The sequence below is a fragment of the Dermacentor albipictus genome, chromosome 2 (genome assembly GCF_038994185.2).
Source record: "Dermacentor albipictus isolate Rhodes 1998 colony chromosome 2, USDA_Dalb.pri_finalv2, whole genome shotgun sequence".
NCBI classification, from domain to species: domain Eukaryota; kingdom Metazoa; phylum Arthropoda; class Arachnida; order Ixodida; family Ixodidae; genus Dermacentor; species Dermacentor albipictus.
This window is the reverse complement of record NC_091822.1, coordinates 74,794,625-74,820,036: the sequence shown is the minus strand read 5'-3', so window position 1 is coordinate 74,820,036 and position 25,412 is coordinate 74,794,625. Positions and strand designations below refer to the sequence as shown.

At 47.2% G+C, this 25,412-nt stretch overlaps 1 protein-coding gene across 2 annotated transcripts in view; it reads left to right on the top strand.

The window, feature by feature from the left end:
• The window catches only part of LOC135913120 (TAR DNA-binding protein 43-like), a 33,458-nt gene extending 8,046 nt beyond the window's left edge, over positions 1-25,412 (top strand). Inside the window, exons 2-4 of one of the 2 annotated variants that reach the window (XM_065445802.2) lie at positions 1,211-1,401; positions 5,569-5,721; positions 18,883-25,412. In XM_065445802.2, the coding sequence (XP_065301874.1) occupies positions 1,211-1,401; positions 5,569-5,721; positions 18,883-19,788 (1,250 nt within the window). In that variant the 3' untranslated portion in view covers positions 19,789-25,412. The remainder of the gene's footprint in view (positions 1-1,210; positions 1,402-5,568; positions 5,722-18,882) is intronic. The other variant, XM_065445803.2, reaches the window with a different exon arrangement.

Here is a 25,412-nt window from a genome sequence, read left to right as displayed (position 1 = left end):
GAAGGCGCTCCATTGCTTATGGATTAGCCTTCCTTGGTGCCGCTTACAGGGGATTTACTGTGTGCACCAGGCAAGTTTTTGCAAAATCAGCCACAACATGTACTCGCGGTGTCTCGCATGCTGTTAACAAGCAAATAACGGAAGTGTAAGTGCGATGCCCATAGAGGTTGTAGGCTGCAAATGCGTCACGTATTAGCACTTTAGGGGGCGGCAGCCCCTCTATCCCCGCACATTCTAGGCACAAATAAAAATCTGGCAATACATTTTTTGTTGAAAACAAGCTGCCAAGCGAAATTCTGAAGCAGCAAAGAAATTAGAACTGTATTTGCATACAATGCAGACTGATAGACGACTAGCAAAGGTACGCATCATGCCTTTAAAGCCCTTATTCTTGTGTTAACCGCCGCACTGAACACCGTGTTGGCTGCATGCCTTCATAACTGCGTATCACCATTCATCAAGCCAGCCAGCACGCTCAACATGGGCCGATTTTCAAATTTCTGTGCAAAATAGAAAACGCACCAAGACGCATCAAAGTTACAAAATTTTTCTGATTTGGTCCATGTTTAGATTTTTTGTTACATTTTCTTATTTTTGTGGACAGCATAAAAAAATGCATTGAACTAGTTTTTTGTGACGCTTATTAAAATGAGCAAAGAAGGTTTTTGTCACACTTTTAGTTTGCATTTAGTTTGGCCATGAATTCGGGAAATATTTTAAGCAATAGGAGGACATTTGTGCCGTGACCTTCAAATATTTTTTTGGCTTGCTGGGAATGCTTTTCGGGAACAAAATTTTTGGTTCCATGCTGTTTGAATATTACTACATGACATTAAAAAAAGAGAGAAAACTAAAATATCAAGTGAACATTCATGTTTGATCTCTCGAGGAATCACCTACACACATAGCTGCAAACAAGTCTACATTGGAGGCTTATGTCAAATGCTTTGGCAAAATTTCCCCTTATTTTCTGCACTGCTGGGAAGGTCTGAGACACATTTAACTTGTTTCCTAAGACATGTTAATTTTAGCACGATATTGCAGGCGTGTGGTCACTTTCTTTCACAATGCATCGCCCTCACTGGTGCTTTTGGTGGCAACCGGCTGGAAAAGTAGGTGCCAGCAGTTCAGCTGGCATGCATTGCCGAAGTATTAGTCTCAGTGGAGAGAATAGCAACAGATTGGTTTCCTCTGTGCACTCGTCCTGCAGATGCGTGCCTGCACAACTCTGAGAACAAGCGCAAGAGCGACGAGCAGCTGGAGAACAGCACAGCCAAAACCAAGCGGCTGGAGAACCGGCAGAAATGCTCCGATCTGATAGTGCTGGGCCTACCCTGGAAGACCTCGGAGCAGGACCTGCGCCAGTACTTCGAGACCTTTGGGGAGGTCCTCATGGCACAGGTGAGTGACCTCCTCAAGGCTTGGCGCTTTGTGCAGATAGGGCATTGTGCCTTCATCATCACTAGTATTAGCTGCTCGCTTTGATAGGTGATAAGAAATAGAAAGAATCGAAGGAAAAGAACGCATACATAATACGGCCCCACATGAATGGCGGGGACGTCGCTCTACTTCATTTCATGCTTAGCAGCAGTGCTGCAGAAGTTACACAACTAGCACAGTTGTACAGGTCTCCCTCCAGGCATTTTGGAAAAGCACTTGTGTACTTAGATGTAAAAAGACACCAAAGAAACTCAAACCAAAGAGACGGATGAATACTGGGAAACGTCTAAGGTATCAATATTGTTATTCTTTTTCCGGAGACTGCATTTCACCTGCTAACAACTTAACGTAATTGCCCAGCACAAGATGTGCCTACATGATTTGGAACCCAAATTTTATCATTGTTTCTACCTCTCGCATATGTTCTCACTGAACGTTGTGTAATCAGATTGTATGTGCAATGCAAATAGTCTTGTATTTTCTAGAAGGTATGCGAGAACAACCGATTACGCTGGAACCTTCGACGAGACATGTATAAAAGCCAATGCGCTTGACCTGCAGATGAAATTTCGACGATCACTGACTGCGTTCGCCACTATCATTGGGCTTAGAGTGCCACTTGCTTTTGCGGGCTCAAGTTTACCCAATGAAGGGTTCGTTTCATGGTTGACAGTTTTGCTACTATGTTCTTCACCATCACTGCAACATGACAATATTATGGAGCACAAAGCTTTAGTAAGCGACAAATTGAAGTAGATGTAGGACATGATTTGAGTCTTTACCGGGACATTCTAGTACAGTAAGACCTCGTTTATTCATCCCTTGTTAATTCAGAAAGTCGCATTAGACTCCTCTGGTGTCAGCAGGCATATTCTTAATTTAATTTTATCAAACGCTCGTTAATTCAGAGCTGTTTGGGTGCACATCAGTTAATTCGGAGAAGTCTTGGAGCTGGGAGAGTACGGAGCGATGTGAATATGCGACGCAGAAGAGCAAAAATAGCGTTAGCGCTCAGCCAAAATGAAACGGCAGAGTCCACATTGCCACAGTCATCAGCAGAAATCGTGCATTAATCGTATCTCGGTACGCATCGTGCCTTTAAAGTCCTTATTCTTGTGTTAACCGCCGCGCTTAACACCATGTTGGCTGCATACCTTCATAACTACGTATCACCATTCATGTTCGCACTGATGGCGACCATGATTTCTTCCACAGCAGTTGCGGCGAACGGTAGTTTAGCTGGTTCGGTGCAGACTTCGGCCTGTGCCTTCAGGCCGTTTTTTAGACCGTTTTAGTATAGCGTACGCTATACCATTGGTACGCTAAAGAATAGCGGGTTGTCACTGCGCATGCGCTGAACACTAAACGAAATAGCGGGTATAGCGGGAGTACGCAACGCAAATGAGTTAGCGTTAGCGTTTTTTCGGGGTTTGCGAAGCTTGCGGGAAACATGGCGGCGATCCCGGCTGCCCGCTTCGAATTGATTTTGGCGTTGCTTTTGTAAAATGCACTTTGTTTGTAAAAAATGACTGTGTAAACGGCTTTTGCTTTGTCTCAGGCCGCTTCGACGACAGAGTATTATGGATAACCTCGTGGTGTTTTCGAGATAGCTTCTCGTTTCAAATGAGTCGAAGCCTAACGAAAGAAACATTCGAGATGTCAGCGCCACCTATCGCTTCAGGCGCGAAATAGCCACGATGACGGCATATGGCCTCTGAGATCCGAAAATATTGCCGGCCAACCAAAATTCTAGAAAACGTGTGCTGCTTAGCGTACGTTAAACTAAACCTGTCTTTTGTTTTCTTGATACCCTCGATAATTCGGTTAATTCAGACATTTTAATATAATCAATATAAGATATAATTAAGGAGGTTTTACTGTGCTAGCCCAATGGTGTAGCAACTTTTCATTATAATTTTCCCATTAGTGCTCAACCATGGATAATAAATATCATGAGCCATTCCACTCGTTCTGAAACTTCGGCAGTAATACCACTTCGATGTGCACTTCGGTGACAATATCACCTCGGCTATAGTATTGCCGTCAGGCGCGCATTGATTGGCTGGTTGAGCAATATCGGATGACATAGTGCTCAAGCAGCCAATCTGCGTGCACCAATGGTGAAGGTGTGGCCAAGGCGATAGTATCGACGAAGGGGACTGTTTCAGAATACAGCCCCTGTTTAGCACGCGACACAGAGGTGAGACAAAGTTTTGAACAAAGGTACGAACATATTTATCGTCCTGATTAGTGGTCATTGTGACATTGAGGTAGGGACACAGATTCTTGTATCACCTCAGTTATTAAATGCGTAAGCATTTCTTTGCCTACCCAATGAGAAATTTGTCTGCCACGTAAGACATTGTATAGCTCATACCCCCGTAAGCAATAAAAAAATGGCTGTGGCTTAGCTAAGGTTAAGCCCAGGATGCGAAGCATACTAGCCTTTATTTTAACGCGACAGCGTTAAGGAGCTCGTGTCACAGAAAAGCCGGTGTCGTCGGCGTCGGCTCAGGCGTGCGTCGCTTGCTCAGGCACACATTTCGTTGTCGCGCCGAACGCTGCGTTGCTCGACGCTCACCGCGTCCGATGCGGGGCGCGTAGTCGCTGCGCCGTAGCCCATTGTCTTACACATCTTGGCAGGTTGGCGGTAACGCTCTCGCGTTCCACTCTTGAAGGCGAAGCTTAAGCGTCCGCTTTGCAGCTGTTATGACGGCATATGGTAGCTACGCGGCCGCGCGCGGCGCAGCAAGGAAGAGCGTGGTTGTGCGGCTAGTATGCTTCGCATAAAAAAAGAATTTTCTCCCTGAGACTCTACTGATCTTGAATTGAAAATGGTGCCTATTGATAACCAGGGCATCTAGCAACTGGGAAAACTGGGAATTCTCAGGGAATTTTAATAGTCCGGAAATACTCAGGGAAAATTAGCTGTAATTTTATTAAAAGGAGACGAAGTAACAGAGAGAAACCACAAAGAATCTTTGACTTGGTACTGTCAGCTGGAGGAGTTGCCTGTGTACTGTCAACAACTGACTTTGCGGACGCCTGATAATTCAGACGGCTTTGCTGCACGACCACGTACTCTATAGTGCCTATGTAAAATAACGTCGGCAATTTTTGATGCAAGAACGCTTCGCCGTCCTATTTTCCAAATTTTTTGCAGTGACCACAGGCCCAAAACAGCATTAATCAAAGCCAGCACTGCCGCCATTTCGATTACCGTGCCGCCTCGGACCGGTGCTCTCGCACGCTGGTCCGCTGGCAGCCGTAGCCACTACTGCAACAATGCTAAGCCTAGCTGCTTCGACATTTGCTATTAAGGTTATTGCTGTTCTGTGCCGTGTTTTTCATTGAAAGAATTTGCCGCAGTCAGCAGTGGCACCCACTCCGCCTTTGTGGTCCTTGCGATTTGCTTCGAAGCTCGGAAGGCACGGCGCGTTGCATAATGCCAGTTCCCGAAAGTCAGCTTCACCTCAATGGTGCCATGTTACGCGGTTAAGCATACGCGAAAGTATTGCGGTGAAGCATAACAAGCGTGGGAAGAGGCAATAGTCATTGGAAGCAGTACGTATTCTTTCCTTATGCATGCATGCACCCACCATTTCCTGTCACAGTACAAGCACTGATGTGCCTAATAATTGTACTGGCACGCCTTCAAAGCTTGTTCAGATGCGCCTACGGTGAGTTTAGCCTGTAAGGCCATTAAAAGGCATGCACTCCTAGCCATCGGCGGGTGTCAACGGAGCCTACACTGTGAACGCAGCCTTGCGGAAACACGTCTATGGTGTTCGCATAGACGGGCTTATATTGTCATCGTTTGTTTTGAACAAGAGAGCTGTGCCAATACATTTGCTTTCATTTTGTGTTCGAAGTAACGCAGCATTTCGAGGTTCCATGCAGGTGCGCCGGTTCTGGGTGGAGCTATGTGCTGCTCGCTCATTCATACCATGCGTCCCGAATCGCCGCATGCGGCAAGACGCACACGACACGCTGTACAACGGATTGCACGTAAAATCGCACCATGTGTCTCGTGCTTTATCGGTCAGCGACTGTACTGAAATGCTGTATTATCTGTACCGGAGGCAGCATTCTAACCTGCCCGGCCACTTGTGATTCCCCTTCGTACAGGTGAAGAAGGACCCCAAGACAGGCCAGTCAAAAGGCTTTGGCTTCATCCGTTTCTCCAGCTACGAGTCCCAGGTGAGGGCCCTGTCCAAGCGGCATCTCATCGATGGCCGCTGGTGTGACGTCAAGATCCCAAACTCCAAAGTGAGTGCTCAAGTAAGGCCACCTTCGCTCTTACTCTTGACTCTCCTCTCTTTGGCCCCGTGGGGGCTGCTCATGCCTGGACAGTTGGCAGATTCAAGCTTTGGAGTGCAGTTGGAATTCAGGGCCTTCCACAGAAGCAGCAGATGTGCTTCTGTGTGTGTATCAGTGAGGGAAAACCTCAAGCTCTTGGGGTTGCATTGTGTACTTTGGATCTACTTGTGTGCTAAATGTTTCGAGAAAGAACTCAATTGTTGCTGTACCACATTCCGACCACATGGTCAGTGGGCATGCTGGAGCCATTAATACAATAGTATTCGCTGCTTTTTTGCTGCACTTCGGTTTAAAGCAACATTGAGGGCCTAGGCATTGTATATTTTCCAGCGAATATTAAGGGTAAGCAGCGAAATGAGTCTCCTCAACTCCTCTCTCATTGTAGGATCATCTTATTCGCGTCTGCCTGCCTTTTGGGCCGCGATATTGTAGCGATGCCTTTTCCCAATGCTAATGCCTTTCAGTGCTTTTTCCATTCGTGAGCAGTCAAGAGACACTTCACCGTGGCCAGAGCATCGGAACACGGCCACTTGCGAATGCAAAAAGTGCCAAAAGGCATTCGCATCGGGAAGAGGCATCGCTACATAATCACGGTCTTTATCTAGAGAGCTGAGTGGATTTGTCATGGCACAAAGACTACATACATCTTACCATAGTTGGCCTTCAATACGGTAAAGTCTACTGCTACCAGCATGCTTTGCGGCAGTGGTGGAGGAAAGCTTGTCGTGGAGTTGCACTGTGTCCTGGTGAAATATGAGTCCAAGCCCATCACAATGGATCTGCATATGTGAGAGTTTCAGATTTGACAGACCATACGTCGTGGTCTGCGTATGTTATTCTGGCAACAAATTCCACTTCTGATGGGCTTAAACTGTATGAAACTTTAGACTGCAATAAACAAAATTGGGTGCAAAATTTTCTCTACATAAGGTACAGACAGCAAGCCTTGCTGCAACGATGTGTGCGTGCGGCTGTGCACTGCTTGTGACTTTCCCCTTCCACACGTGGAAGCTTGCCGCCACTGCCTGTCGCGGGGCAGAAAGCTTTCTTTTGAGGCAAGCACGCTAGCTCATAATTGCCTGCCACTGTAGTCCGGGTGCTGCTAGGCCTAGTCATTTCTAGCAGATGGTGCTTCAAAAGCAGCTGACATTCGCAAAATTGATTGTCCCCCACCTCCCGGGAGTAACACTTTCCTGTCTGTGGGAAAATACAGTTTTTAGATAATCTAGTAAACGATTTCTTTACTGCTAGAGCAAATGCTGGATATTAGAATGTGTGGCATGAATTTGTAGAAGAAAGAATGTGCTTTCTGATAGTACTACAGTGGAATCTAGATAAATGGAAATAGCTTGAGACAGAAATATCGCGGAAAAATTTACTTTTTAAAAGGTTATTTTTGGATTCTTTAGTATCTGATGCATTATCTCAGAAATTTTCATTCATCTTGGACCAATATTTTGGTTGTACAGTCAAACCTCGATATATCGAACACGGATATATCGAATTATTGCGTATATCGAACACTTTCTATATCACGTGGAAAATCGCATGCATTTTTAATTTTTTATTTCGAACGGGGCCGGATGTAAAATGGATATATCGAACTCCGCCGCCCCAGACCAAGTGCGCTCTGTTGACAGGAGGCGAGCTTTCCCGCAACACTCTCTAAGATAGCGGCGGCGCGATGGGCGTTCCAGACTGCTGCGTACGACAGCTCCCACATCGGTTGCGCCGAGAGCGCCATTTGAACGTAGCGGCGTACACACGCGGCGGCTTGGAGCCGGCCACGGCCGGTCTCGAGGGGAGCGCGCGCTTCGCGCGCTTTAAAGCGCGTGCTCCCCGGCCGTATGCCAGCCCGGCCGCCTCAATCACGCGCGCCCGCGCCCCCGCCGTGCGCGCGTGATCGAGGCGGCCGTGGAGCCAGTTGGAGCGCTTTGTCGGTGCTGAGCCACACAGCATGTGCATTGAGGACTTCGTTGGCGGTGACGACAGCACCGGAACAGTGGCGGAGTTAACAGACGTGGAGATCGCGGCAGAAGTGACTGCTGAGCGGCCAAGCGAAGACGCTGCCGAGGCTGATCCAGCAAGCGCTGATGTTGCCCCGCTCCCGACTGCAACTGAGGCTGTAGCTGCTTTGGCCGTTGTACGCCGCTACTGCGGCGCAATAGAAGGCACTGGACCGTCTCTTGTGCACCGTTTGGACTGTGTTGAGGACGCCGTGGTCAAGCACGCGGTTGCCAATATGAAGCAGGCTACGGTGCTTTAGTACTTTCAGCGAACGAAATAAATACTTTGTTTGAAGCTTCATGCGAGTATCTATTGCGCCACGATTGGTTCATTGATTGATTTGTGCTAGTTTTTGACGCGTTTTCTACGTGATTTTATATATCGAATTCTGGCTATATCGAACTATTTTGCGATCACCGCGCTGTTCGATATATCGAGGTTCGACTGTAATAGCATTTTATATCGTGTCTGCAAGCTGTATTTTTTACTGATAAATGCGTAGAAAAGGGCTTTCTTCCTTGACACGCAGTTGCCGTTATAGGTTTCCAATTGCAGTATCTTGGCCTTGTTTGAAACAGCCACTCGCGCTGCCATTGCTCTGTGCACTGAATGGCTATGAAAGAAAAGCCGACAAAAGGAGTCCCCATGCGCGATTCCATTCGTCGACTGAGACATGTGACCGTAAATATGCCATACCAGTGGCGGATTTTCGCTGTTGTCTGCTCGGGTTTGCGAAACTCGGCACGAAACGATGTCATATTCAGTTTGCCACAAGCCATAAGTTCGGCAAACAAAAGAAGAGGAATTAAAATTTTTGAAAGTGTGCAGTAGCTTTGGAAGATGCCGACAATAGTTCGCTACCCGTGCTGAGCGCCTCCGGAGTCTCCCCCATGACTGCGGAATAGGCTTAGCAGATGAAAGTGGTTCTGACATCGGCCCGTGTTGATACGACATTCCAGCACACCTGCTGCAGCCCGATGATTTGGAGAAAGTGAAGAAGGCTCAAGAAAAACTGCGAGACTTTGCTTCAACGCCTGCTACCAAGCGAAAATCTGATTTTCTCGCTCACGCTGATGCAGCCGCAATTCTATAAATGCTCTGCTGCCTTGTGTAAAGCGCAAGTTGCAGTGCACCAGCGGGCAAACGTGAATGTGACTGCGGTCTCACCATATAGATAGTCGTTTCGCGTGGAATCTGCAGCACCAACCGCTCCTTCCACTCTTTCGCCCCCTCTCTCTCTCTCTCTCCCCCTTGTCTCTGTCTCTCGTGTGCTTGCGTGTAGGGTGTCTCAGTTAACTTTAGCCAGAGCTTTAAAATATGCTGATGTACTCTAAGACGCCGCCACCAAATGCGTGTTGCTGACCTGCGCTGTATTTTTGTATTTTGCTTAATTGCATAATTAGTCAAGAAGATTTCACCAACTTCTGAAGAAAACAATTTAGCCAAAAAATTCCAATTAGAAAGTTTGAGAGCACATTGCGAAACGTCCGATTAGACAGTTTCTAACTTTCTATATCGAACCCGTTTACATCGAATTATTCTGTATATCGAAGAATTTCTGAACACGGTATAGTTACGATGAGTAAATATAGCAAAAATTACGCTTACATCAAACTAAAATGCCAGCGACTCCCGACATATCGAACGACAAGCAGCGCAACAGTGCCCTCAGAAGTTGGCTTTCGCTCACAGTGATGCAGCTCCATAAGTGCATATTATGTACAATGGCTGCTGAGTCACCGATTTGAATTTACTACTTTTAAAACGAAACTGCTGTTTAACTCTTTCCTTACCACGGGGAAATTGGCTGTTTTTTGTATGGTTTAGTTGGGAATTTTTTGTGCAACAGCTACTAAGTTTAGTGTCATGCAGTTAATAAAAGTGAAGGTAAAGGAACGTGCTCTCAAGTAGTATTTATTTAAAAAAAAATACATATATATTTATTTACATAAAAATATTCAGGAACAAAAAAAGACGAAAATTTCAAAAAATATTTGAGTAAGGAGTAATACCACTGGCAAAAAATGCTTTAGTGAAATTCAAAAATATACAAACTGTGGGCATATCACTAGCAACATTTCTTTAAAGAATTGTACCTATGCATTAAGTACTCTTTGTGTTACGACAAATTACAAGACACATAGTGAAATATTCAAGTTCTTGATTGGTCCTACTTATGATTTTCTTTCTTTTTTCATGGAAGAGATTAACTTATAGCACAATATTATGTACCAAAACGCATGTACTAAATGCACATTGCAAAAGCACATTACGAAAAAAAAATCAGTAATAACAAAATGCGTTAACAAATAGTTAATGAAATTCACCGCAAACATTCTTAATTATTAGCTTATATTTTTAGAGCAAGAAATTCTACAAGGCTTATGACATATCTAAAATAGTTAACACTCCATAGCAGAATATCACAGCAAAATTGAAACTCTTAGCTCAATAGCTTTTAGAGCCACAAATGTTTCATTCAGCCAGATTGGTGTGCCAGTCGTCGAAACAGTTTCTCGTAAGCACAAATGCACACTGCATGTGCAACAGAACATGTTCGTCTTGTGTTGAACTTTCTTTTCCTCGTAGCACTTCCTACAGTGCCGGCGGATGTCCTTTCTTTCAGGCTTGTGCTGTGCAGCTGTGCGTGGTGCAGCTGGTGAGGGAGGGACAGGAACTGGGTGCTATGTCCTCCAGTTCTAGGAGCTGTCCAATCAGCTCTGTCCCGAATGCCAGCTGGTCAAATCGTGAAGGCCTAGAAAGCTCGGATGCTTGGGAATGCTGCGTGCGATATGCTTGATAAATAATGTAGCTGTTCACAGCTGCGATGTCGATGCAGTGGAAGAATGATGTTTTCCACCAGCGGACGCATTTCCTCAAAACATTGTACGTGGCATTCAGCTGGTCCGATTTGCCGACTCCAAGCATTACGGCGTTATATTCGTCAATGAGCTGTGGCTTTCTTATGGCGATTTGTTGCCACTTCCCGTCCTTCTTTTCTCATCGTTTGGCAAGCAAGTGCGAGTTAGCTGTTTGTACAGTGCTAACCATATGCACAACATGTCAATCTTTCTCTCGGACGGTGGAGGTCTCTTCTTTTAGCTCTCCTCTCCAAAGTGACACCTTTCAGTGTTGTGGAGAATCCCCGGTGATCTTTTCGTGTTGTGCCGCACACTACTGTTCTGCGTTCCAAGAGGTGCACAAGAAGAGAGGTCGAAGTGTAGAAGTTGTCCATATCGATAATGTACCTACGATGAAGGTACTTGTCGCAAAGCTTAGTGACCACATCAAAGGCCAGCCCAGTGGCACTAGGTTTTTCACGCTTCCCTGTATACACTATGGACTGGATGGTGTAGCCGGTTTTCGGGTCTGCAAGAACCCATAATTTGTAGCCCCATTTCACTACTTTGTCTCCAATGTATTGCTGAATTCGAGACCGCGCTTTCGATTTTACCATTCTTTCGTCCACTGAAATTTGGCAATACGGCTGGAACAGTGACGCGGAGCAGTTCATGTGCTGAAGGAGCCAGGACACCTTGTCTAGTTTCTGTGCGGCAGCGCCGTTGTTGGTATCTGGGTCGGAAATATGCAGCATGGTCAGGAGCACGGTGAAATCTCGCCTTGGCATAACGTTTGGAGGGAGAAGCTCGGAAAACCATTTTGATGTACTACAATGCAAATGCAGCCGCAGCAGTTCCAGTACTCCCATGTACAACAGTACGGCAATGAACTTCATTATTTCCGCTGGGGTTACTTCTTTCCAAGAACCATCCTTCTTGCTGTAGGTTGGTTTTTCGAGGATGTGCATCCATGCATACTTGTTGATATTCGCACAAATAGCGTGAATGACCTGCGTTGTAAAAAAAAGGCAAAAAAAATCAAACGCTCGCGATAGCCGCTTTGGACCGCTACGGAGCATCATCCCGAGGTCAATGCCCGGATCTCTCTGGGATCTAAACTCCACGCTTGTTTGAGCTGGTAGAAGCACGTCTTGCCCAAATGAAGTGGACACTCTATAAATAAAGAAAATAATAGTTTCAGCACCAACGGTGCAATTGAACCGGCTCTAGATATCCATAAACAAAGCGGACGGCGAATCCCAAAGTTCCTTGCGGGTAACAGCTGATGTTCCCGGCTGATTGGCTGCATCTTCCGCATCTGAGCTGAACTCCGACGACACGAAATCAATGTCGCAGTCATCTGTGCTCGGTGAGTCCAAAAGATCACTTGCTGGATCGTCGGGATCGAGCGAAACTGCTATCTTTGAAGCACGCATGGTTCCGGATGTTGACGCCGTCGCTCCGCTCAACTGCTCATCAACCTTTGAGCTTGCACACCCTTTAAAAATCACCGCTGCACGGTAAAAATTTGAACCTTGCAGAAATGGAAACTCTACTTTGTATACAATCACTGAGATGGTGCCAGAAGTCCAGGGGCATAGCGGTTTTTTTAAAATGTGTGCTCAAAAACTTTGTTCACTGGGGAATGATGCCTAGTGCCGTGGTAAGGGAAGAGTTAAGCGGGTATGGTTTGACAAAGTTTCACTGTAATCTGAACTTTTTTCCTAACTTTGTTGCTTCAGAAGTTGGTTAACTAATCTTGGCTTGTTATGAAATTAAGCACACTACAAAAAATAGTGGGACTTACTACATGCAATAGTCAGCAACATGCATTTGGTCGTGTTGCCTTATAGTGCATCAGCATATTTTTAAACTCAGCTAAAGTTTGCTGGGACACACGGTATATGGAGGCTGTACACCACGCAAAGACAAACTCCCCGGACAAGAATACTTTAACAAAGAGGACACATGTATGGCTGTCTCTTCATATCAAATTATGCTATCATTCTTATGCTCTTTTAAAAATGATGATATTAAAAACAATTAAAATTTTGTTTATGAATTGATGCATTTGTATAATCTATGTTGATGACCTAGCTGGCACATGACTTGGAAAAACAAACAGCGCCAAAAACGGGGCCATACAAAAACAAAGCACACTATCGTGTAAACAAACCATACGCAAACAATTGTGTAAAACTGAAAGAGGCATCTGTCGAGCATCGCACTCGAAGCGATTAATGGCAAAATACATATAGAAAGCACACTGAATGGGGCATGGCCTTCACAAAGAGAGAACTCGGCACTGATAGTTGGCCACGAAGTTCACTGGAGCACGAACAGCGTTTGTTCACTCAGTGTTTTGCATCTTCTCGTTTACAGGATAGATTTGCTGTAGCCCAGGTAAAAGTGGAGATCACCATTGTTTTCCAGCCAGACCTTCTAGTGAGTGGTACAGCCACGGCTACGTACGGGAAAAGGCGGGCACTACTTTGCAAGTTTCCTATCACTCAATCATGCTTTCGGCATTGTGGGCATGCTATATTATTCCAGATTTAAAAATAAAGGAACGAAGCTTTGCGCTAGAACGTAGTATCATATGATGAAACTCACTTTTGGTGACCTGCCGTCCGACTAGTTTGAAGAGATGTTTGGAAGTAACTTGCAATCGTGTTATTGTAGCCATCGCGCGACACATATTGTTATTTGGTCACACTCGGGAACTGATGAGGCAAACAGTCCGAAGCAGGGCTGCTTCCTGTTAAATGCCTTTGGGAAAAATGGCATCCATTGTTCACAGTGAAACAAGGGCCAAGAGCTCCGAGAGACTTGAAAGAGTTGTTCCTCCTGATGCCCATCTATTCTGGAAATTGTGGGGAGGTTTGCAGCAAGCAGCACGTGTTACTGCATGGTATGTGAGCCTCAGCTAGTAGACTGACCACGGCTGTCTGGTGTTGAGGGATCAGGCAGTGACAAAACGCTCTCCCTGTGCCCATAGTTATCCGCCAACTTAGTTTTTGACGCCTTTTATGCACATCCCCCCCCCCACTCATGTCCATCACTCCACTCCCCTTCTTAACATTCTTTTCCATTAGCTACTGTCACACTCTTGAACATTCACTGGTTGGTTGAACAGTGCTATGGCTGCTAGCTTCCTTTATTTCTGTTTCTGCATGGTCTTCGAGGCCACTTTCTTACCTGCCCTCCCACCTGTTTGTTGTGGCGGTTTCTTAGCTTCCCTTGCCCCGCAACCAAGTCCTTAATATATCTTGCCGTGCACAAATCGACATTCTTTTAAAGCGAAGCTTTCCTTTCTTCCTTTTTTTTCTTTTTTTTTTCTTTTTTTGAAAGTTTGTTCATATCGGGGTGGTTCAGAGCATGTATATACATGGAAGTAGCGTGGCAGACAAGAAAGACGATGCGAGAAACTTGTTTGGACCTTTGCACCGTGTTGAATATGCACAATGCCCTCTGGAGCTCCCTGCACATTAATCGCTACATGAACCTCTTGTCAGCTGTAACTATCCAGAGACACTCCCCCCCCCCCACAATACCACTGCAGAAATTTCAGCACTTGCCTTTCTACTATACCAAAGTCCAGATGGAAGCTAGATAGAATGGTAAAGAGGAGGGGGAGAATAAAACAGAGAATGGGCAGGACCGACGCAGTCGTGAATTGCGTGATTAGCAACCTCGCCATTCTTCGCTCGCAGTTCCCATACAAGGGGGGGGGATAGTGAAAAGGTGACACGAGAAGGCAAGAAATGCTACTGCTATAGACGCAACAGTGGCTGTGGGGAAACAAGATAAACTTAAGACATGACAACCCCCTCGTCTCCCTTCGAACTTTCCCTTTCATCCGTGTCACTCTTTCGGAGCACACCTCCTGAAACTTTCTGTTTTGAGGGAAAGGGTGCGTCAGAAAATTTCGGAAGGGGGAGGGCTTCCGCCGCACTTGAGCGGCGGCCGTACGTGCACTCCTGTCCTCCTGAACGCTTGCTGTGCACAAAATGTGGAGCGCCGTTAATTGTCAAATGGCATTAAATGATATTTTGTGAAATAAAAGCTATTCATCTTGTGCACAATCTGCGGTGATGCTGCGTGAAATGTCCAACCCATTCCTCATGAACAATCTTGCTGCATGCGAAATGCAGAGCACCGGCAATAGGCGAACGCCACAACTTTCTTTTTTTTTTTTCAATAAAGAACATTTCACACTGGGACATGCATACTGGGGTGTGTGCTAGGGGCATACTAACTAACATGTTACAACTGGTAACATGTAAATCCTTCGTTATGTTCCTGAATAAATCGAGTTGTCCGTTTTTTCTCAAAACAAACTTTTCGCTCAGCCTGTTTAGTTGTGGCAAGAGTAGGACAGCTACAGATGTAATGTTTTGTTAACAGCGGAGCTGTTTAAGCTTTCGTTCCACCGTGGAGCGTTGCCAGAAAACTCAGCCCAACTGTGCGCCTCCTCGCGTTGCCTAGCAACCACCTGCGAGCGCACTGAGCCATGTAACCTCCTCGTACCACATGTGCATAGGGCGGAGTCGTGACATCATGAGCCTCAGAACAGCCGGCACGACGACACACCTCTTGCCTCCTCTACTCCGTGCGTATGTGCTGCTGCCATGGGCAGACCGAAGAAAGTCCGTACGCCTGAAGAAGAAGTAGCCAGGAAGAGCGCTGTACTGCCAAGTGAGAAGCAATGCGTTGCTGTTGAGCTGATCCGGAACACTGTGTTGAAGCTGCAGCTGAGTAGAGGCAACGCTGAGTCAAGGATCCCGAGTTTCAGTTCAGGGAATGCGAGAATTGGCACCTGAACACTCGACGTCGCCGAGACGACTTCGTAAAACCTAGCATAACCTCACAAAACCTAGAAACAGCTTAGCCACGCCTACCATAACCTTGAAAACCCTAGAAACGACTTAGCCAAGCCTACCAACAACTTAGCAAAACCTATCATAACCTCATAAAACCTACAAACAACATAGGCAAGCCACGTAAAAGCTAGGTGATCACAAGCTGTGCTGTTGGCTCCAGCCTTGCACCACTAGTGGTAGCCGCACGCATTCTTTTTTTCTATGTGAAGCTAAATGCACTTAGCTTCAAGTGCTGCGAGCAGATTACTACGGGGCTTGCTAGTCAATTCTGAATGTAAATATGTAAATAGCACTGAGTAATTTTTTTTCTCTTTTGTATCAAAATACAGTTTTTGGTCACTTTGCTTCTTGCTGTATCAATCAATATCTTTGTATCTAGGGCAGCTAGAGCTATTATTTCTGTGCACCACAAAGGTAGGTGTATTGAGAAGCAATGGTGAGAGCAGATTTTTTTATTAACATTTGCTCTAATTATTGATACTGTGAACACAGATCTTCATTGGGCTGTAAAATGTCAAATAATTGTTCAATTTTGAATCTGTTTCCAGTGTTGCTACTCTTATGCACTGTAGTGTCCAGCTATATGTTGTTTGCAACTTTCCCGTTAGCAGGTAAATTTTAATTCTAATTAATTATTATCTCGGCAATTACTGTATATGCAACATATACAGTCGAACCTCGATGGATAGAACAGTGCAGCGATCGCAAAATAGTTCGATATCGCCAGAATTCGATATATAAAATCACGTAAACAATGTGTCAGACTTCTGCAAATCAATGAACCAAGGGCGTGATGGGGGATCGTTGTTCGGAGCGCGTGGTCGATTGCACCTCACGCAATTAGCCTAGGCCGCGCTGACTTCGTCAGCCGAGCAAAGTCGCTGTGACCTAGGCCAATCGCAAGCGGCGCAACCAAACGTGCACTCCGAACAACGATCCCCGATCACGCCCCAATTGGGGCATTGTCAATACTCGCTAGAAGCTTCACACAAAGTATTTATTTATTTGACTTAAAGTACTGCAGCAGTGCAGCCTGCTTCCTTTGGCCGCGCATGCTTAAACACAGAGTCCTCAACATATTCTAAACAATGTTAAACTGTGCCCTCTATTGTGCCGCAGTAGCGGCATAGAAGGGCCAAAGCAACTACAGCCTCAGTTGGAGTTGGGAGTGGGGCTACATCAGCGCTTGCGGGATCAACCTCGGCGGCGTCTTTGTTTGGCCGCTACTTCCACTGCGATCTCCACGTCTGTCAATCGAAGCATTTTGAAACACTGTCAATAAAAAAGTATTAAGTGGCGTCTGCCAAGGTGTCTTCTATAAGTGAGCCCAGTGAGCACGCACTGTCGTGTGTCTTTGTGGATGCAAACCGCCAGTTCTTGCGAGGCGCGGGAGGTGTGGAGCGCTTCACTGAGGAGTCAGTGCAACAAATGCAATGCGTTGTTGAACTAGCTAAGCCGCCGCGTTCCTATGCCGCTATGTTCAAATGGCCCCCTCGGCGCAATCGATGTGTGCAGCTGAAGTGCGCAGCAGGCGGGAATGCCGCACCATCGCAATATTCGAGGGTGTCGCGAGAAAGCTCACCGCCTGTCAACAGAGAGCACGTAGTCTGGGGTGGCAAAGTTCAATATGTTCATTTTACATCCGACCCTGTTCGAAGTAAAAAAAAAATTAAAAATGCAAGCGATTTTCCAGGTGATACAGAAAGTGTTCGATATACGCAATAATTTGATATATCCGTGTTCGATATATCAAGGTTTGACTGTAATTAGATATATCGAGGTTTTACTGTTATTAGATATTTAAAATAAACACAACACAGTGAACGAGCATATACAGTTTTATCAGATTTGATGAAGAGATAACAAAGCTATCTCGACAGCCCATGTCTCCTCTTGAACAGAATGGCCTCTTAAACGGAACACCAACCTCATGGTTGGTTGGTTGGTTTTGTATCCATGCAATTGTATTCAGCTTTGTCTCTCAGTAAATGAGACTCCTGATAAACAGAACCAATTTCCCTGGTCCCTTGAGGTTCTGTTTAAAGAGTACTTTCACTGTACTTTCAAGCGAACATTTATTAACAATTCTTTAAAGAATGGTAATAAATAGTTTGTTACGAAAACGAGAAAACTTTGTAAGAACATAGGTGCCGCTTTGCACCAAGAGAACATTAAAAAATTTCGAAATATACATTTTGAACAAAAAGACTATATACAACATTCCTGCAACTATAAGCTTTCTATCTGAGGAAGTTCCTTATATACAATGGAAAATGTTAGCCCTAGTGACTGTCGGGCTCGTGTGGCAACTCTTACAAACCACTGCGCTGCACTGCGTAGTGAAATAATTGCGGCATGTAAAGGTCCACTCCAAGCAGCCTTCTTGCGCAAAACTACACTCTTTGTGCTGCCACAGGCAAGTGGTCCTGCTCAAACAACATTGACACCCTGCAGATGGAAACTGTGACCTTCAGAACACACCGGATACCTTCAGGTCTCAGCACGGCAGCGACAAAATGAGTTGGAGTAGAAAACGAAATCTGCCAGCGGATACCTCTCGAGGTTCCAGCGCTATATGATGCACTTTTGCCATCCACGCTAAAATCCGACGACTCTGAATCATCTTCCGAGTCTGTGCTGCTACAACCATAAAAAAATTATGACGCAGACTCATCGGAATACGTCCAAATTTGCCATTTCCGAAGGGCACCTGCACACGACGTCGACACCATGTTGGAAGCTATGAGCGCTCCATATACCCAACTAAAAGACACTTTTAAAATCCCCCCGTGGTGAAAAAAAAAAGATATACAAAAGTTGAGCTAAAAAAATGTTTCCTCTTTTATGTGTTGGTTGATGCTAGCTGTCCTGTAGCACCCCAAGCAGGGCAAAATTTGCAGTTGAAACCATAAATAGTGGGTTATCGACGGGTATAAGCATGGACAGGAAAGTGTTAAGGTTCCTTTAATGTCATGAACATTCATACACAACCAGAAAGCATGTGAGAGAAAAGAAGCAAGTTTTGTCCTAAGGGCCAAGCAGTGAGAGCGATAGCAAGGTTTAACATAGTGTTTGGACTCCTCAGACGGTGTACTTATAGTTGTGTGCTCACAATGAGCATGCAATAGCAGAACGCGAAACTCTGCCAAGACTCTTTCACCACTGTAGTTGAGTGTAGATTCATTACCATTTATTATCTAGAAGGCTCGATACTGGAAAAAATTTTGAGTGCCAAATGTAAGACCTGCTAAGCATGCAACAATTGAACCTGAACCAAGTTTTGCCCACATACAAAAGGCCTGTACTGTCTTACCGCTATCTTGTGTGCAGTGCTGTTATATAAGGATTATTGTGGTATTGACATGTGGCGTAAACCCTTTGGTTTCTTGCAGGACGGCCAGGCATCAGAGCTTAGCCGCAAGGTGTTCGTGGGCCGCTGCACTGAGGACCTGAGCTCGGATGACCTACGTGACTACTTCTCCAAGTTCGGCGAGGTGACGGATGTGTTTATCCCCAAGCCATTCCGTGCGTTCGCTTTTGTCACCTTCGTCGACCCAGACGTGGCACAATCACTGTGCGGCGAGGACCACATCATTCGCGGCACCAGCATTCACGTCAGCAACGCGGTGCCGAAGAGCGAGGCGGCACCTTCGTCGCACCACCACGCTCTGGGGCCGCTCGCAGGTGGCGGCGGCGGGGCAGGTGGGGGCGCCGGGGGAAGGGGCCCGGGCACTGGCCCCGCCCACAGGGGCGGGCCTCTCGACGTGGGCCGGCCCGCCGGTCAGGGTGCAGCATACGCGACACCAGGGCCCTTTCCGGGCGCGCACCACTTGGCACCCCACGGTGGCTGGGGCCATCAGGCAGCCGGGGGAGCACATCGTGGCGCTGACCTGCCAAACCTCCTTGGCGGCAGCCTGGGCATGGGGCCCCTTGGGGCCGCACAGGCGCAGGCCACGCAACCACAGGGTGTGAACACCACCCCTCCCACACTGGGCATGGGTGCGCTCAACCTGGGCGCTGCGACGTTGCCTCTCAGCTCTGCCGTAGTGGCAGCCCTAGGGCAGGCGGCAGGCTTTGGGCTCTTCGGGGGGTCGTTCCAGGGGGGCGCAGGAGACCAGGGTCCTGGGGGGCCCCCACCGCCTAACTCGGGTGCCGGCGGGTCGGGCTCCTTCTTGGGCTGGATGGGACAAGGAGGAGCCGGGCAGGCGGGCGGCTCCGGTGATGCCGGGGCGGGCCAAGGTGGACCCTGGCCCCAGCGCGAGGGCAAGCAGGGCTTCGGCATGTCCGTCTCCCCCTGAGCAGCTGCGCTCACTGGGGGACCGTTTGGTCTGCCCGCTCTCTGGTGGCACTGGTGCACTCTGGGGGCCGCATTGGTCCCCCGTCAGCCACTTGGCAAGTTTGTATTTGTCTCGCGATTGGCCCAAGGCACGAGAGGGGCACGTGGTGAATAGTAGAGGGTAAAAGATGCCACCACTGCCTCTTATGCCTCTGGGTGCCACGTGAGTATGTCTGCACAATTGGTACGATCAAAGTGAAATGCGCGTTGTCTCGGCTAATGCATTTGACTGCTGTTTTCCCATGGCCGCCCGAGTGCACTGGTGCGGCCACCCCGGGGAGGTTGTAACAGGGAGAGTCCTTATCGTGCACTGGCTTGTACTGGCGGGGGGAATCTGCTGCTGCAGTGGGGGGTGGCGTTGGAGGTGCGGGTCGGGAGGAGGGAGGTGGCGCGGCCGCCAGCAGCTCCGTCCGGGTGTCGTGTGGTATGTCTGGCCTGTGCGTGTGGGTGTGTCTGGTGGTTTGCGTGGGCCTCTGCCGGCCTCCCTCCTCCTTCTGGGCAGATGCATTACAAGTGTGTGGGGCCTGCGAGGACAAAAGCTCGTGCGAATGTCACGTGTATTTAAGGCGTGCATGGTGCGTGTCTGGAGGAGTCTGTCTCTTGCCACTGCTCTCTCTCTCTCTTCTCTCTCTATTTTTCCCTTTCCTCCTGCTGTACATAAACCTGTATCATTTCTAGAGCAAGTTGTTCTGTGCATATATGCATGCGTGAGGTGGGATGCTTAAGATGCGCTCCCATTCTTTCTTGTAGTCGAAAAAAGGTAAAGGCCATCTGACTGCTCATGGTATCTGAGGCCCGGCATCGATAGGCCGTTCTTTTACATTTTGCAGCTTTCTTGTCCTTTGGACGAGTGTCATGCTAGGTAACCTTAAACTGAAAAGTTGGAGGCCAAACTTTTTTTACAGTGCATTTGTGTGCAGGTAACCACAAATGAAGAGCTGGGACACACCTGTCCTTACTGTGCATTTGAGTGGGTGCTGGGGGCCACAAGAAATTCTCGGTGTACGTAGCCACAGGCACCATGAGCATTCATGCCTCCTGCTTGCCTTGACTGGTGCACAGGAAACAATCGCTGCATTGCATTTTGCAAGTCAATTGGCACGCTCACGCTGAATAATCTAGATGCCACTGCTGATGCCCCAAATGATTGTGACAGCCCTGGGTAGTGTGATTGCAGATTGGTGCGCAGAGAACACCTAGCTTTGCGCAACTGTGCGAGTGCATTTGCAGAGCACTTTTCGAGTACGAGTGCTCCCTCGAGTGCGAAGAAGCAGTGACGAGGAGCTGTCATCGGCGCAGATGTGGCTCCTCTGATTGTGGGTACCTGTCAGTTTAGGCAACAGCTGCGATATCGATGCATTGTGTGATGAGCCGACTTTTCTTCTGGTGGCTCTGCTTATCTGGGCTTTCTCTTGCTCCGTATGCCTGTCCAGGATACAAGGCGAGAGTTTATACACGTGCGACAACTTGCTGTGTGCTGAATAGCTAGCTGGCTTTGCTTAGATAGGTTTGTAAGAAATTCACTTTCGTTTGTTGCTGTCAGCTTGCCTTTCTCTGTGAGCCAGTCGCGCGCTCGTCTTCCTTTTGGTGACAGGAATGCCTCAGACTATTGTGGCCAATAGTACTTTCAGTGTACATTATGTAGCAGAGTTTGCTGCATCATCAGCTAGGGATGATGGGTGCCTGGAACAGTGTCAGTCAGCCTGGCATTCTGTGGCTCACTGCACATCTGTGTGTCAAGCCTCTGCTTGCTTCAGCAACCAGAGCTTCCTTTGGATTGTTTGAGAACGCCACTGTCATTTTGACCTTCACGCACATGCGCGCGACCGCACTGCTTTCACTACTGGCTTGTACTTTTGACGCAAGATCTAGCGCTACCGATTCCATCACGTCTTGTGCACTGACTGGAGGGGGGAAAAATCCACAGTTGCCACTGCACTTTAGGCATGCATTCTTCCGGTTACTTTTGTTGTGGGCAGAGAGGAGGCGATGAGGTACTTCGAGTACTTTGTGTCTGGTTGCATGCTTTCAGTACTGGTGAAAGGCAGGCACACTTCATTGTAAATCCATCTGCACATCTCTGTGGCACGTGGAATGCAGAGTGGTCATTACCCAGCGCTTTTGTTCGTATCGTGGCCTCCTGGTCTGGCTGGCCACATCTGCATGGAAATGAATGCCTTTCGCTTTGCAGGGCAGTAGTAGTAGCGGCAGGGCACGTGGGCGTGTGCAACTGTGTGCGGTAGTTTGGGCTTTGTAGGCGATTTGCAAGAGTGGGTTCCTTTCTACAGCCAGCGTTTTTCTCCTAGCTGCATTGCACAATCTTTGGCTGCAGCAAGCGACAAGGCGCTGCTGTGAGCAAAGGGGTTGAGTCTCTCTTGCGATTGTTGCAGCTTCGTAGCGGTGTTGTGCTTGCTGTATATATTGCTTGAGCCTCGCAAGTGTGTTCAAAAAGGAAAGAAGAATTTGGTAGCTTTGCAGTGAGCTGACATTGAGGGAAAGAGGGCTTCACTCGAAGGAAACACTTTTGCGGGTTCGTGCTCCCTGCTATATGCTGTCATTTATTACTATTGCACGGTCTCCTCTGTGACAAAGTACCTGTACACATTTGCAGCGATTCCGCTGCCCAGATATTTTCATGTTTGCTCTCACTTCTTTGGTGCCTGGAAATTGTGCCACCTTATAAGTTTTCTGTTCCTTCGTTGAGGAAGCTTACATCAGCTGTCTCCGGTAGATTTCCTGACGTTTCAAAAGAAAGGAAACAAAAATAACTTGAGTGCCAGGTGCTCTTATTAAACGCAGTTGTGACAAACCTTTCACCCCCACCCCCCTCATGGCTATAAACAGTGTGTCCACAGAGAGGCCAAAGTTAGCCGCTTTATGCCGTTAGCTCTTCCGCTTCCTAGGACTAGAGGATCGCTTGGGAGAAGCCAAATTTCTCGGATTGTGTAATTAATCATTGATTTCGATTACAGTATTCCATTTCACAGTTCTCAAGAGCATCCATAAACCTTTAGGTCATAGGAATTTGGTGGCTGAGTTGCTCAAGGCCTTGCGTCTTGCACGATTCCACTCTCTAGACCTCAAGGTGAAAGTGCAAAGGGCAACTTTTCAGAAGTCGGCCTCCGCCAAATGATGTCTTGCCTGAAAGTTTCGCCTCGTTCGTGTCACACATTGCGATACAACACTCTTTGGCATTGACCAGTACAGTGATGACATCTCATCTCACAAGCAATGGTTCTGCCATTCCCGAGACTCTGTGTGTGTTGCGACCAGTTGATTGGATGCGTGGCGAGTGCAGTCGTGCTGCTAAATGAACCCCGGAGTTCCCACCTCGGGCTGTGGCTTTTGAGTAGGATGCGACACTCTCTCCTCGAAATCGCTGCATGTGGCGTGTGTGTACATAGCGGGTGCATCTGTGCAGTCCATACTATCCATTGGAGTAGCAGGAGCTAGCCTAGCTGCGCATAAGAGAAAACCTGCTGCTGCTGCTTCTGCCACCGACACCACCATCTGCCATTGTCTTGATGAAAGGAGGAAGGTGCGGCTACCGGTTCTGCCTATGCCAGCTGCTTTCTGCATAGATGTCAACCAGTGAACCTGTGGCGAGGTAAAAAAAAATATGAAAAAGAAAGTTCCGGCTGGTTGTGAAACAGTGCAAGACATACACTAGCACAGCTTGGACCAGAGGGCATGGACTTGCAGGCATCAACATTGGCCAGTTTGTCTGCGCAAACACAATCCCATTTTCGCAGCACTTGTTGGAGACCTCGTGTTCTTTCTCCTGCATTGTCCTGACCCGTACTAGACACAATTACTTGGGCAGTAGTTGGCCAATGGATGCCTTGGACCGCAATGGCTGCGTCATCTGTCATGGATGCAGATGCTGCCCAGAGCTGAAGCTCGGGCCTCGGTGGCCAAGGCAGACTGCAGCACTTTGCGCACACCTCTCTCGGTGCAGCTGGCACGGCTCAGCTGGTAGTCCTCCCTACGCATGGGCTCTGTACGCGAGGGTGCGAAAATGCCTCAATTGGTCATTGTCAGTTAGCTCTGTTTTTAGTGGGGTTTGATGTTTGATGTGGTTTGCCTCCTTGATTGCTTGCTTCTGTTATATACATATTTTTTTTAATGAGTGGTGCACCCATTTGTGGATGTGTACATAGCAAGACGATTGTAACTTTCTCTTTTGTCATCCTCACTTTTTTTTTAACTTGCGGTGTGCATGATGATACCCATTGTCTGGAAAACAAACTGTCACACACTCACAGAAATGACTTGTCACCTTTAACAGAGTGAATTGCCAGGCAGAAGGACAGTATGTGCTGTGCAGATGAGGATAAAATTATGAATTTATTGTGGCAACGCTGTTTATATTGTTGTAGACTTCCTTCTTGGGTTCTGCTTGTAACTTCTTTTTAAAAGGGTGTGTGCGTGTGGTTTTGAATAACACTTTTGTGTGAGCTGTGACGCTTTTAGCACGAAATGACTTGTGGCAAGTTTCACATTGTGCAGGCGGGTGTTGCAGGCTGGTAATTTCCCAAGGTTTCCATTTAGCTGATGTAAATTTTGGACATAGGAAGTGAGATTGGTGTGTAGATATGCTTACGAAATGATGATTGAATGTGAGAGGAGCAAAATGAAATGTATGAGTGTCAAAGAAAACTTGTTGACCATCTTTGGAACAACTTTTTCCAATGCCTTGTGGCTGATGTGATGATGTGTTTTGATGGTCATAGTCCAGAGGGGAATAACTGTAAATGCTTTGTTTGTTGAGTGCACGTGGTTTTTGGAACGAGAGTGCGAGTGCCCAACGTACCTAGTCCTAAAACCAGACTCTGGACAGTGTGTCATTTGTATTACTTGAAAGTGCAAATCTGGCTGCCTTGCTGTGTGATGCGAGCCTGGGAAATTACCAGCCACATTGGTCAGAACTACGTCTTCCTTTTTTTCTTCATTGGCAGGGGGTGCTGCCGCCTTATCGTTTGGCTCTCGTTGACAGTGTACATGTGTGGCTCTGCTGTAAGAGGTAGCACACCTGCTAGCATGCATGACAAGAAGTGCTGTTGGAACAACCAGGCTCTGTAGTGGACATTGGCGATATCGCAGCACGACAGATGCTGCCGGGCTTTCTGCCAATGGATAGCACGCTGGCATAACCGACAAAGGGTAGATTCATGTTTGACGGCGCTCTTTCGCAAGAGCCGAAGCACCTGCACGTTGAGGTTATTTGTGCCTGTTTCTGTTCCTTCAGCACCTTCGATGAGCGACGTAGACTTCTGACCGATGCTCCGGCACCTAAGCTTGAGGAACTCTTGCCTTCGCATTGCGCATACTTGCCAAAAAGCGTGTGGAACAACAAGAGCAGCAGCGAGCAGCCTGTTTCTCTTTGTAGTAAGAAGAGAGTGCGTGCATTTTTTCTCTCCCTTTTTCTTGCTCTGTGGTCTTGGTGTAAAGTGAGCGTGCACAACAAAGATGTGTATTACCTTTAGTTGGTCATTGCTGTGGGTGGAGTGCGTGTGTGATGCATGTTGTGTATGATGTGTGTGTTGCGGCAAACAGGAAACGAATAAAAGCCGTTTCTATATCGGA